This window comes from Grammomys surdaster, unplaced genomic scaffold (assembly GCF_004785775.1).
Source record: "Grammomys surdaster isolate TR1022 unplaced genomic scaffold, NIH_TR_1.0 185, whole genome shotgun sequence".
NCBI classification, from domain to species: Eukaryota; Metazoa; Chordata; class Mammalia; order Rodentia; family Muridae; genus Grammomys; species Grammomys surdaster.
The window spans coordinates 9,046,654-9,059,813 of NW_021604630.1; the positions used below are offsets into that span (position 1 = coordinate 9,046,654).

A 13,160-nucleotide genomic window follows, 5' to 3' on the forward strand; every position below is an offset into this window, starting at 1 on the left:
AGAGAGAGAGAGAGAGAGAGAGAGAGAGAGAGAGAGAGAGAGAGAGAAGGGATAAGTTAGTAAATCACATAGTATTGGACAATATACTATAAATATATGCTCATGATATTGTCCTCTACAAGATCATGTATGTGTGGTGGTGGTGGTGGTGGTGGTGGTGGTGGTGTGTGTGTGTGTGTGTGTGTGTGTGTCTAGCAGCATGAACATTGCCATGACAGTATGAAAGGTGTCAGAGGACAGCTTTGTGGAATCAGTTCCGTCCTTCAGCTCTTACACAAGTTTTAGGTATTAAGCTCAGGTTGACAGATTTGGACACCAAGAGCCTTTACCTGTTGAGCCACCTCAACAGCCCCTTTGCACAAGATACTTACAAACTTCAGAATAATCTATTTTATAGCTAATAAAGTTTTATTTAACCATCTACCACTGAAGAATATGGTCAGTCTTAGACATCGGGTAGCAACAATACCAAAGGTACACAGGGAAACAGCCGACTCTGAGAAATGAGCATACACGGTTGTGTGAGCATGAGGCTCTACACCTACATACACATGGAGAACAATACTAGTAATGTGGCACCAGGTTCTAGGCAGAAGAATGAACCCGATAAAATACTTGAGGCTGGAGACAGGTGGCTCAGTGGTTAAGAGCACAGGCTATTTTTCCGGAGGACCCAAGTTGGATTCAGAGCACACACATGGCAGCTCAAAACCGTATGGAACTCCAGCTCCAGGGCACCCAACGCCTTTGTCTGGACTTTGCAAACATTGCAGGTGCATACTGCAAGGATATAAACACAGGCAAAATAATACCCATACGCACAAAATAAAATTTGATCTAATTTTCTTTTAAGTACTGGGGGTGGGGTGGAGAGGATGAAAGACATCATGTGTTATTATAGAGAATATTTTACTGTGGTGACAACTCAAGAGCTTTAAATAGGGATATAGTGTGTTCTTTTCTGCTTAGAAGAGTCATTCTGATATCGGTAGAAAAGACTAGTTTTGTTGGAGGAGAAGACAAAGATAAGAAGTTGCTGTTATCAGGGTAAATGTGATCAGAGACAATGGGAATTTGGGGAGAAAGAAGAATCTGAGAATCAACATGCTTATATACTCGACAAAATACTTGTATCACAGAGAGAGGGTTTTGTTTGAAATAATTTAAAAAGAGCATTTTAATTCTATAAAATGCTGAAGAGGTAAGTGGATTTTTATTACCTCCCATTATTGCATCTAGCACAGAATAAATGCTCATCAAGGGACCACTGAGAAGAGTAGTAGCAACTGTGGTGATCATAGTTTCATTATTAATAAATGGGTGCATAGATGTCCTAGCAGGAGAGAAACACTCTTCAATATGTGTACTGTGAATTGTTTGTTGGATGTCTGGGTTATCTAGTAAGCTATTTGGTATATAAATCTAGATTTTTTTTAAAGGAAAGGTCTAAGTTTAAGAAATATATTGAAGAGCCATGATTTATAAATATCACTGAATTTTTCACACTGGAAGAACTCATGAGGGGTGGCAGGAGATGGGGGAATGGGGGAATCCCTAGCTAATCCCCAACAGCCTGTCCTTACTATGAAGCCAGTAATGATTCTTTATACAGCAATTTGCAGAGTCAGATCAAATGATCTTCCTCTTGACACCTTGTTTCCGCATTGTTCCTTTCACCCATAAAAGGACTGACAGTATCATCTTCCTACCCAAACCATTATAATGATAAACAGAGAAAAAAAGATTTAGACCCTGCCTCATGGTCGGAAATCTGTCCCTAGCATCATCAAGCCTGGTCTCACTGGAGACCAAGCTACTCAGTCTGAGCTGGCTTCATCCATTTCACCACTGACACTAGTTATCAGACCCCCAACAGTGGCACAATTACCCTGTTAAAACAAATTCCTAGTAAACCAGTATAAATAGCCCTGGTTTATTTTATTACATAAGTACCTAAAGTTTTTGTTTTGTTTTGTTTTGTTTTGTTTTAAAAGCATACCGTTGTGCGTTAAGCCATTAGTTGGATTTTTATCATTTTGAAGACAAGCTATAGCAGGCATGGTGAGCTTTGCTTTCTGTAAAGATGATGCTGATGCATATGAATAATTTAGTATTTGAGACAGATTAACCAAGTGACATAAAAGACAGTGGCGGTCCCAGGGTTTGGAGGAAGGTGGACACATGCTTCCTTCAAGGTTCTCTCTCTTGCAGCTCTCTTCATCCTCTCTTGGGTTGTCTAAAACTCTTACCACTGTTTTCCCATGACTTTTCCCCTTATGATATTGCTGTGAGGAAGAGGAGGAGGAGGAGGAGGAGGAGGAGGAGGAGGAGGAGGAGGAAGAGAAGGAGGAAGAGGAAGAAGAGAAAGAGGAAGAGGAAGAAGAGAAAGGGGAAGAGGAGGAAGAGGAAGAGGGGGAGGAAGAAGAGAAAGAGGAGGAAGAGAAAGAGGAAGAAGATGAAGAGAAGGAGGAGAAAGAGGAAAGAGGAAGAAGAGAAGGAAGAGGAGAAAGAGGAGAAGGAAAAGGAGGATGAGGAGGAAGAAGAGGAGGAGAAAGAGGAGGAAGAAAGGGAGGAGGAAGGGGAGGAAGAAAAAGAGGAGGAGAAAGAGGAAGAAGAGGAAGAGGATAAAGAGGGGAAGAGGAAGAAGAGGAGAAGTTCCAGAGATGGAAGCAGAGGAGGTTAGTAAGGGTGGGTCATTTCAGAGATAAGTACCACATACATCTGAATGGACTTCTAAAAGCATGTTAGTTCTACTTTTCAATTTTATGTATCAGGAAACTGACAAATTTGGTGGCTCTAAACTACACAGTACAATTGGAAGGGGCCAGGAGCAAAGATTCTCCAAATCCTAGGGCTAAAGCATTTTTGCTAGTGAATAAGTTACAGACACAGTAAACACAGTAAACTAGAATACTATTGTTGCCTATTCAGGGAAAGACATGCCTAAGGAAGAGCTTGAAAATACACAGGTGCTAAAGAACATGAGAGGATACAAAAGCTCTTGTAACTGAGCAAAGCGGACCATAAAGAGGCATTCTGTGTCCAAAGGCTTCCATGAGCATTTCTGGGGGGAACCATTTCTAGAAACACCAGGAAAGTGGTGGCATTTGAGTTGCTTGAAAGGGTAATAGAATCCTCCTCGGTAGAAATGGGAAGAGAAAGGGGACACAGGAGGAAGACAGAGGAAATAGTCTAAGAACTTGTTCATGGAGCAGTGAGACTGGACAAAGATGTTCTTGCAGTAAGATGAACGAGGTTTGGCTGAGTTTCCACCAGGGTGCTAAGTGTCGGTGCCTCCAGTCAGTATGAGTATCCAGAGGGACTGAATAAGGAAAAGCTCCAGTAACAACAGAATCTTCAAAATGACTCAGACTCCAGTTCGACAACTCATGAATGGGGCTTTAAGCAATATAGAAATATAGACAGGCAAATCATTTTTTAAAAAAAATGGAAAATCCAATGAATAAATTAAATCAGTTGAAAGCTTTTGATGCTGTTAGGCATATGGTAAGGTGTGTCTCTGAGCTAAGTTGATAACAGTATAAAATGACGTGCAAAATTCAATGATAAGCATTGAAAAGTATTTCCTAAGTATTCTATAAACATCTCTTTGTTTTAAGTAAGCTGTTGTCTATTCTAACTTCATTACTTGATGGCTTCAGATTCAGGCCTCTGAAAGCTGTGTCGATTGTAGCTATGAATAGATTAGCACCTATTTTCTGAGAACTTGTGTCTGATTAATGACAATAATAGAAGTATCAACTTTGTACAGAAAACAAAATAAAGATTGTCCTCCACCCCTTTGTGCCCATTAGGATAGCTGTTATGAAAACATTACAGAGGAATGCTCGCTGGTGAGGGTGGGAAGAGACTGGAGCCTCAGTACTCTGTTGCCTGGAGTATAAAGTGCAGCTGCTACAGGAAAGTGCACAGACTGCACCTAAGATCTGGAAATTCCATCTGGGGGACCAAACCCCTCAAATCAGAGAGCAAGAGCCCAAGAAGATATTTCTACACATTACAGCAGCATTATCCACAGCAGGCAAAAGGTAAGAGTGACCTGAATGTCATGAACAGGTAAGTGGATTCAAAATTCCTGTTTTTAATGTGGTGTCCACATAAAACATGAGACAGTTCAACATTAAAAAAAGTACTCTGAAACCCACTACGGCACATACGGATGGTGAAGACATAACACTCGGTAGAAATAAGCCAGTCACAAAAGGACAAGAGCTGTTCTATCGCATATATGAGGAATAGTCATATCCATCAAGACAGAAAGTAGAGTGGTGGCTTCCGGGGATAGAGAGAGAAAGGGGGGAGGTGAAAAACTTCTGGAGAGAAATTATAGCAATGGATGCACAATAGTGTAAGCATGCCATGCTACTAAAATACTTAGCTAAAAATAGTTAATGTGGCAAAGATGGTGCTTTCCCAACTAAAAACAATCTGCTCAAAGAATAGCAGCATTTCCCCAAATGCTAAACTTTCCAATAAAATCCATGCTCCAGTGAAACCTCTGGTGTCCCCAGGGGCATGGTGTGAACATCCTCTGCAATGGGAGGAAGACAACAGATCGAGGAGGCACCCCAGCAGACGTGTGTGAGCTGACGACAAAAGTGGAGCCTGGGTAACCTCAGTGCTGTCACTGAACAATGGGTACACCTACTCTGAGCTAACCCACTTTACCTTGGAGGGCACCAAAAGGTTCTACCTGCATAGTCCTCTCCCAAAGGTAAAGTCTAATGACATATTTTTAGGAAGCAGCGTAGTCATCAATTTCCTCTTTAGTAATGGCTATCATGCATTACACAGAGTACATTCCCTGCAGCAACTTCTGATCTTGAGGAAAGCCCTCATCTCCCACTGCAGCCCCAGGATCAACTAGACAGTGAAGGACCTCATCATCCAGTCCAGCTCAAAGGAAACATGCTGTTCTCCCTGCAGTCTAAGCAAGAACTGACAAGACATAAAAAAACAAGACAAATCAGAAAAAGGTATCTCAACTCCTTCTCCTCCAAAAAAAAAAAAAAAAATGTATTAGTTCTCAGGGACACACTGGGGAAACTTCCTCTTCAGTTACTAAAACTAAATTTTATCGTGAAGTAAAAGTTGACACTACTGAGATGCTCAAATGTCCGTGAGTACAGAGCAAAGGTGAACACAGCATTTCTGAATGCTAAGGTCAAGTACTCAAAAAGCGGAGATGGGCTGATGATGGATCTTTACAAAACAGAACTAGGGATTTACTAACTATCCAAGTCTCTTGTGTACACTTAAGTATTTACAACTCAGAGAATTTTACTTCTCACTGGAATATAAACTATATGGAATAAATTTGGTCCAAAAATAATTGAGACGGGGGAAAAAACATCTCCGGAAATTCAACGTTTCTCAGAACCACAAACGTCTATCTATCTGGGGGCAAAACTGTGGATACACGGAGAAGAAAATAGCGTCTTGGAAGAGTGTGGCTTCTGATGCTATGTTCTACAGATACATATCTCACCAAACTAGTAATGTGAATGGGAAAAAAATCAAAAAAAAACTTTTGTTCCCTTTTCAAATACAGCCTAGATCAATAATTGCCACCATATACACATCTGGGAGTGCCTCTGTCACCACTGAATGATTAATGATTACTTAGTCTATTAATATATACAAACTGTATCTCTCAAAGATGCAGTCAAGGAGTGGTAGCCATGACTGCATGGCTCTAGCTAACCTCTCAACTTGATAGCTTCCATTGTTTTATTGGCAGTTTCCAGTCAAGAGACACGGCTATGGAAACAGTGTACTCCTGAGGATCTCCCATCTTTAGTAAGTCTTTTCCATTCCCTGGACTCCTATGCATACCCCCAACCAAGACTATAACACCATGGTTAGCGGGATCCCTCATATATGCTCTCTTTAGCTCACATCTCCTACAGTAGACTAAGAAGCCAATTATTTCTTTCTATAGGTTCTCTCTATCCACTGCTATCTGGGAAATCTGGCCACCAGCTCCTGAATTACATACCACTCTGAACTCTTCTTACAGTTCCCAGCCATTTCAGGGCAGACATCCAAAGACAGAGCCTTGGGCTTTTCATGGAAAGCCTCTGAACTAAGAGATGCTACACAGGTAACCATCTGTATCCTCACGGGATGGACATGGAGCCAATCAGGAACAAAAAGGACACCTGCACTTAAAGTCTTGTGATCTCGGCTGCCTGTTATCCAACGTATTCAAACCAAAGGCAGCTGAATCCCAAGATGTCAAGAGACAGGTAGTCAATGTGATTGTGAACATCAACCCTAGATGCATGCACTGAGATCCAGCCATGACCCCGTGGTTTCCTAAGGCTTCTTTTGCAGGATGTTCATAACAGGAATAGAGGCAAAGGGACACATACAGGAAACTAGAGCAGAGAAGAGCCAGGACACTCCCATATGGAAAGAATCTTACCTTTTTCTAGTCTACTGATTATTAGGAAAATATAAATTAACCTAGGACCAATAAGGATGAGTCAAAGTTAAGAGGCAGTCTTCCAGGAAACTATTTTCCATAGGGAAAGACATCTTACTTTTATTTTTCAAAGCCCAAAAGATGAAATACAGTTTACCCCTCTCTCTCTCTCTCTCTCTCTCTCTCTCTCTCTCTCTCTCTCTCTCTCTCTCTCTAATGGCTACTCGATACTAAGGGGAATTATTTTCTAACAATTAAATCTGAGACAAACAGAGACTACGCAACCCACTTTAGCTGTCAACTTTATCTTTTTTAAAATCTACTTTGACACATACAGACTGTTTAGTGACGGAGGTCAAGAAAGTAAGCCTTTAGAAACCGGATTGTCTCAAGTACACTGATAACCCACCCATGAAACATGGAAACACTCTATGTCAACTACAACAGTCCCTCAACTAGGGTGGGCTAGCCTCTACTCCACCAAGTCTCAAGCCATGCAACTTTACATCTGAATGAGATGTATCAATAAGCCCTGTTTGTGTATTATAAAGTGACATTTGGGCAGGATAAGATAGCCATATAAGTCCTATTAACCTATCATAATATTATTTTAATCTTCACTTCAAGTTTATGCTAACATACATGTCGAGTCAATACACACATGCAGGCTCAAAGCATCTATATGTGACTTGAAAACTATCCACAAGGTCTAATTAAAATTTAAAAACAAAAACCTAAAACTTATCTCTTTTTTTCCTATAAAACACACTGTGTGCTTCCCTTCTTTTCTGTAACTGCTACGCCCAGTAAGAAACTTAACTGTATATGTATTATACCCAGAATTTTCATGCATTTATATAAGGCTGACCCTAATGTCCATTCATTAAAAGCTCTATATAGAGATGGTTTTTTCAGATCATTTAAGCTTATTCTAAACAAACCACAAGAACCTAAGCACTACCAAGTACTCAAGGCAGCTGAAGATCTCTGGACATCTGGTCAGCATATAAATTGTCACTGAAATGTAAAACCAGGTTTTAAAACAGGTTGTTTACAATTAAGAAAACCACCAGGAGGAAAATGAGTGATAGCGAAGCAGAGGAGATTCCCTGAATGATGAACGGATTATATTTGACAAGGGCTACAACCTGCCCCAAGCACATCTTCCGCTCTCATTTGCTATAAATACATGGGCCAGGGGAAGCATAGCCTGGCATTTTATCCTCAGGACTATTTAAGCTTTCCAGTCTTAGCTAATGCATTAAGACATATGGTAAAACTTTTCCTAAATTCAGAGGGTTTATAGAACTCCCCAGAATGATCCGAACTATCCCCTAGTGCTAGTAAAACACTCTTAACTCAAATATTAAAATGCACTTTTAAACCCTTTCTATTCTAAAGAACTGTTTCCCCAAATGACCTATCACTTTCTTGTTTTAATATAAACATAAATAAACACACATACAGTTTCTCTCCTCGACAGAGGGAAGTTGATTCTAGCATAGCTTTTTCACAGCAAGATTTATATGGCTTAAGAAAAAAAGCAGTCACAAACGCTTAGGAAATTACATTTATATGTGTATTCATGAAATACAAGCAGCCAAGCAAAATCTGTTTGTATTTCTATTTTCCTAGTACAGCTTTTATTAAGAATAATTTTCTTCAATGCTGAGTGGGAAAATCCCTGCCATGTTTTGTTTTGCTTGTTTTCCTAACACTGTAAGGTTAGTGGACTTTATTAAACAGTGATGGGAGGGGGGCATTAGGAAGTACCACTTATCACAAATATTTGATAAGCATGTTTATAATTTCTGTGTATTAAGATATCTTCACTCACTATCATACAACACACAGACTATATTGGCTTATAAAAATATGACGTAAAAATCTATATGATTCAGCTGTAGATGTTGTTCAGCATCTGTACAGCTACTCCTTTTGGGAAATCCGTTTCTGCCTCGCACCACCACAATGCTTTGAAAAAGAAAAAGCACTGCAGATCAAACAATAATTTGTTTCAATAACAGAAATTTAACTGAAAAGCCCATTAGTCTGCTTTTGGATGGACATAAATCCCTAACTACATGTCTCAGTTCATTCAGTGGGAGGAGGGGGAACGACTGAAGTCAAACCACTGATGTGAACATGTAATTTATTCAAACTTCAGCTCAAAAGCAAACAACCTATGAAACTGCATGTTGTCTTCTAAATACACTAACAGCTTCTGTTTCAAAGGGTCTAGCCTGTTATATGGTTTTTCTGTAGACACTGCTTAAGAGCTTATGGTAGATGGGGGAAGAGAGAGAGGAATGAGGGGAACCTTTCTATTAGCTCAGCCCTAAGGCAAGTCTGTTGCCTGTGGAGTTTCTACACTAGTAAGCAACTTGTAGGAGACAGCACTGCAGCTGAGCACATAAGATCTGGAAACTGTCCCCCTGGGTATGATATCACAAAATGACTTTGCTGTATTCCTTCCCCCAGCCTAGCATCATGGCTCAAGCCTTCCCAGAACTGTCACACCCCAGGGGGGACTCCTGTGGTTAGATAAGGCCCTCTGCACCATCCCTCTTCCTAAATCTAACCAGGAAAGTAGATAGGCAACTTGACCAGGACAAATCTGCCCTTATTCACTTTAGATATTTTCCACTTGTCTGTGTCCTTTTGCCTGATGCTTTCTGAATGACATTGTTAGCTGAGACCACATAGCTGAGTGGGTTCATGAGTTTTCATGAGTTTTCAAACACACACAACACACACACACACATGCACACACACACTCGCACACACACACACACACACACACACACACAGACACAATTTTCCACCCAACATTCTAAGGATGGTTTACTGAGATCACCTCATACAATGTACCTTGTGGGTAAATTTCCAAAAGAAACTTACTGAGCTATCATTTAGTCCTTAGGTAAACCTTCCACTAAGATGTCATATATGCCTACTTTAAATTATGTAATGCTGAAGTCACCAAACATTCTGACTATAAAAATCTAGTCCAGTAACTTTACGACTTATTAAACTTCCCAATCCTATGCACAGAGATTATCAGTTTTCTTCCAAAACTTTACTCCCTCCTAACAAACCCTGATTTACGTTGGGTATCCCCTTTGACGCCAAATATAAGGGCAATGCTATCTGCATTTTATTTTATATTATAAAAGTAAAGCTTTTGCCTTAGAGGCACAAAATACCATACGATTTCTCCAGGCAACATGGATTTTCCACGTCCAGATATGCTCTTGGTGCATGGGAGGACATTATCGCTGAGATCTGACATTTGTTTCTAGTTAAAGGCTGTTACTAACAGCATTGCCTGGTACCGCACACGCAGTCCCAGGTGTCACAGCTAACTGCAGACGCCTCTAGGTTGATGCCCCGGGATGCATAGTAAATGATGTGAAACTCACATGGTTTGGGGTAAAGTCAAAAATCCTCCTTGAATTGCATATAATAAAACGTGTGAAAGCTGACCTCTGGTGTGACTTAAAGGTCTTATTTCAGGTTCTATAACAGAAGAACATAAGGTGCAGCACAGTGGTGTTGAGCTTTCGTGTTCCCTAGTAAGGCAGCTCCCAGCAGAGTATTCCCCATGTTATACAGTGACATCTATCAAGCAGAGCTGAGGAATCCCAAAATCACTCAGCTTCCTTCAGCATCACTAGCAAGAGCCTCTGTCCACAGAGTGGTGCAATCCTAACAGGTCCCTGGCACACCAAACACATTGTTAACATAAAGAAACAGTGGATGAACTTCGCTCTTGCCTGTCACTAAACCTAAATCATTACGTATTAATTAGTAGCAGGACACAAGCATCACAATGGCAACCTAAAATGTACGTCTAATTGGCTATTACCTGGCACACTTTGCGCCGCAGACAGAGTGTGTCATGATGCTGAGTTTTGTGAAAATTCAATTAATCCGACTATCCATTAAATGAATATACAAAAATCAAGGAAAAGAAGGCTATTAGTTGTGTTAGACTGTGTAATATGTAATCATGTTAATTTACGGTTTGAGAAGGAATCCCTGCTATGTGTTAGTAATTATATGGTGATCAGGAAAGGATACAGAGATTTAGGTCCTAGAAATTATTTTATGAATGGCAGAAACGCAATTCGACCTCAGACATGTAATTAGACTCTCAGCTAATTTCTCAAATCTGATAATTTGACACTCCTGAGGGAATACCCAGTGGTAAAATGGGAAAAGCCTGGGAAATCGATGGCTAAACTTCTCATCTAAGAGTCTTTAAGGCCTAGATTAAAAGCGCCCAATTACATTCATCTGTTCTGGTTTCCAGAGCAGAGAAAACATCCTCCAAACCAAAATACTATGACCAAAATTCTTGACAGGATTCTCCCAAGAAAAGTCACTCTGGACTTCCCACATATGCATAGAGACTAGTTACACATCCACCTGTGTGTTGCATATTAGTTAACCCAAAACTCTGTCAGTATCTGTAGCAGCACCTCACCCTGGCCTTTCCTCCTCTGCGGGCTCTCCACAAACAGCCCTTGACTCAGGATCACATTCAGAAAAAAAAAAAAAAAAGCTTGGAAACCAAGCCTGGCTCAAGATTTCTCTCTCAGAGAAGCCCCATCACACAGGGGAACTCACAAACACCAGTGCCTAAACCACACAGCCAAGTTCAACAAACCAACGCCTAAGAAAGCAACAGACACATTCCTTATCAACTTAGGGAGCCAAACCCCGAGGGATTCAAAAGTTTTAGACAGCCCAAGCGAAGACCAAACTTGAGATTCTACCCGGAGCAAAAACCCAGAGAGTCGGGACGTCGAGAAATCGCCCAGCCGGTGGCACCTGCGAGACCACCCCCCCACCCCAGGACCGCTCAGACCTGGGAGCGCCCGCGCCCCGCAGCCGTCGAAGGGAAGCCCCCGAGGCCGCCCCGGGGAGGATGGCGAGGCACTTACCGCACCGCTTGCACAGCACCCGGCTGACCTCCTTCTTGAGGTTGCGGCCAGTCTCCAGTGGGGGAAACGAGGCTCGGAAGGCGGGCGGCGCGCGGCCGCTGCTGTTGGCATCGGGCTCCATGAAGAAGATGTACCTGCTGTCCTCCTTGAGCCGCCCGCAGGACGGGAAGGCTGGGTGGCCCCAGGTGTCCAGACGCACAGTGAGTAGCGAGTCCTTCTTCAAGCCCCCGGCTTTGACAGCCCACACCTGGTGCACCTTCACCAGATAGGGCACGGGGTCCCCGGGCTGACCGGTGCTGGTGGGCTCGGGGGACGCAGTGAGCAGGGTCCAGTTGGCAGCGGGAGGAGGGTCCTGTGAAGGTGGAGGGTCCTGGGCTGGCTGGCCCCGCGCCCCTGCCCCTGCCTCGCCTGCTGCCTTCCTGTCGAGTGCCCCCTGCTGCCGCCGCGGCGGGTGCACCTTTCCCTCGATCACCACCGCGGCGCGCCGGGCCAGCTCCTGCACCGAACCCACGCTGGGCGGGGACGAGTAGCACACCGAGGCCCCCGCGGGAGCCGCCCGCTCGGCCGCCGCCCCCGGAGCCAGGGCCGCGGTCCCCAGCAGCAGCAACAGCAGCAGCGGCGGCGGTGGCAGCAGCAACGGCAGTGGCAGCAGAGGAGGCGAGCGGCCGGCGGACCCGGGATGCGGGACGCTGGGGTTGGTACCCAGCGGGCGGCGCGGGGCGCGTCGCCATCTCATGGTGTGAGGTGCGTGCGGGCGCCTTGTCGGTGCGGACTCTGCCTGGCTGGCTCCAGCTGCCTCGCCTTGCCTGCCCCCACTCCTACCCTGACCCTCCTCCTTTTATTTATTTATTGGGGGATGGGGGTGGGTAGGAGAGTTGTTTATGAGGAGGAAGGGGAAATGGGTGGAACCACAGAAAAAGCAAAGAGGCGAATTTTAAAAAAGGAAAGAAGAAGGAATAAAAAGCAAAAGGGAGAAAAAGCCTTTGCCGCCGCCTTGGTTGCGGGAGTGACAGGTTCCCCCCGCGCCGCCGCGCCCCGAGCCCTGCTGTCGGGGATGCTGTCACCGGAGGAGGAGTGGAGGTGGATGCGCTGCTCGGCGGGGAACAGTCCTTTGTGTGGAGTGCTGCTGCGGCGGCTGCCCGGCTGCGAAAGCAGCGGGGACGAGAGCGCGGGGACAGAGCTCTGGAGGCGGAGTTGCGTGCCTGAAAATCGCTGGGTGGCCGAGGCGACAGCGCCCCGGTGCCTAGCCGGCCTGTTTACCTGTGCTGCCAACTCGCCCCGCGCGCTGCCTGCCTGCCCTTCCCCGTGCAGATCCGGAGCCCGGCCCGCTCGGCCCTCCCTCGGCTGGCTGTCGCCCTGACTGCTGCAATTGGGAGGACCGGCGGGCTGCTAGGCTGCAGTCCGAGTGGGCTGCGGAGATGTACTGGGGAGTGAGAGGTGACGCTTCAGTGAGCAGGAACCTGTTAGCCGCTCTGGATGGCCAAACACAGGGAGGAGGCCAGGGTGGGACACAGGACGAGGAGGGTCCTCCGTTAAGAAAAGTTTTGGATGAGCTGGTCACTTGGCAGTCAAAAGGGAGCAACATGTTCGTGGGAGACAGGCAGCAATTAAAATAACAACTTTAAAACACGCCCCCTCTCCTTGTCGCGCACAGGCGCTGTACACTTCAGGTATGACACATCTCTCTCTCTCCATTCGTGTTTGACACTTCAGTCTCACTATTCCTGCCTTTGCCTCTACTGAAATATATGCTTCGCCATTTC

The 13,160-nt window shown here is 44.2% G+C and overlaps 1 protein-coding gene across 1 annotated transcript in view; it reads right to left on the minus strand.

Annotated features, from left to right (window-relative positions):
* Positions 1-12,133, minus strand: part of Nrg1 (neuregulin 1) — a 1,037,838-nt gene extending 1,025,705 nt beyond the window's left edge. The window contains exon 1 of the mRNA XM_028768301.1: positions 11,398-12,133. Coding sequence (XP_028624134.1) covers positions 11,398-12,133 — 736 coding nt within the window. The remainder of the gene's footprint in view (positions 1-11,397) is intronic.
* Between the last annotated feature and the right edge of the window lie 1,027 nt (positions 12,134-13,160).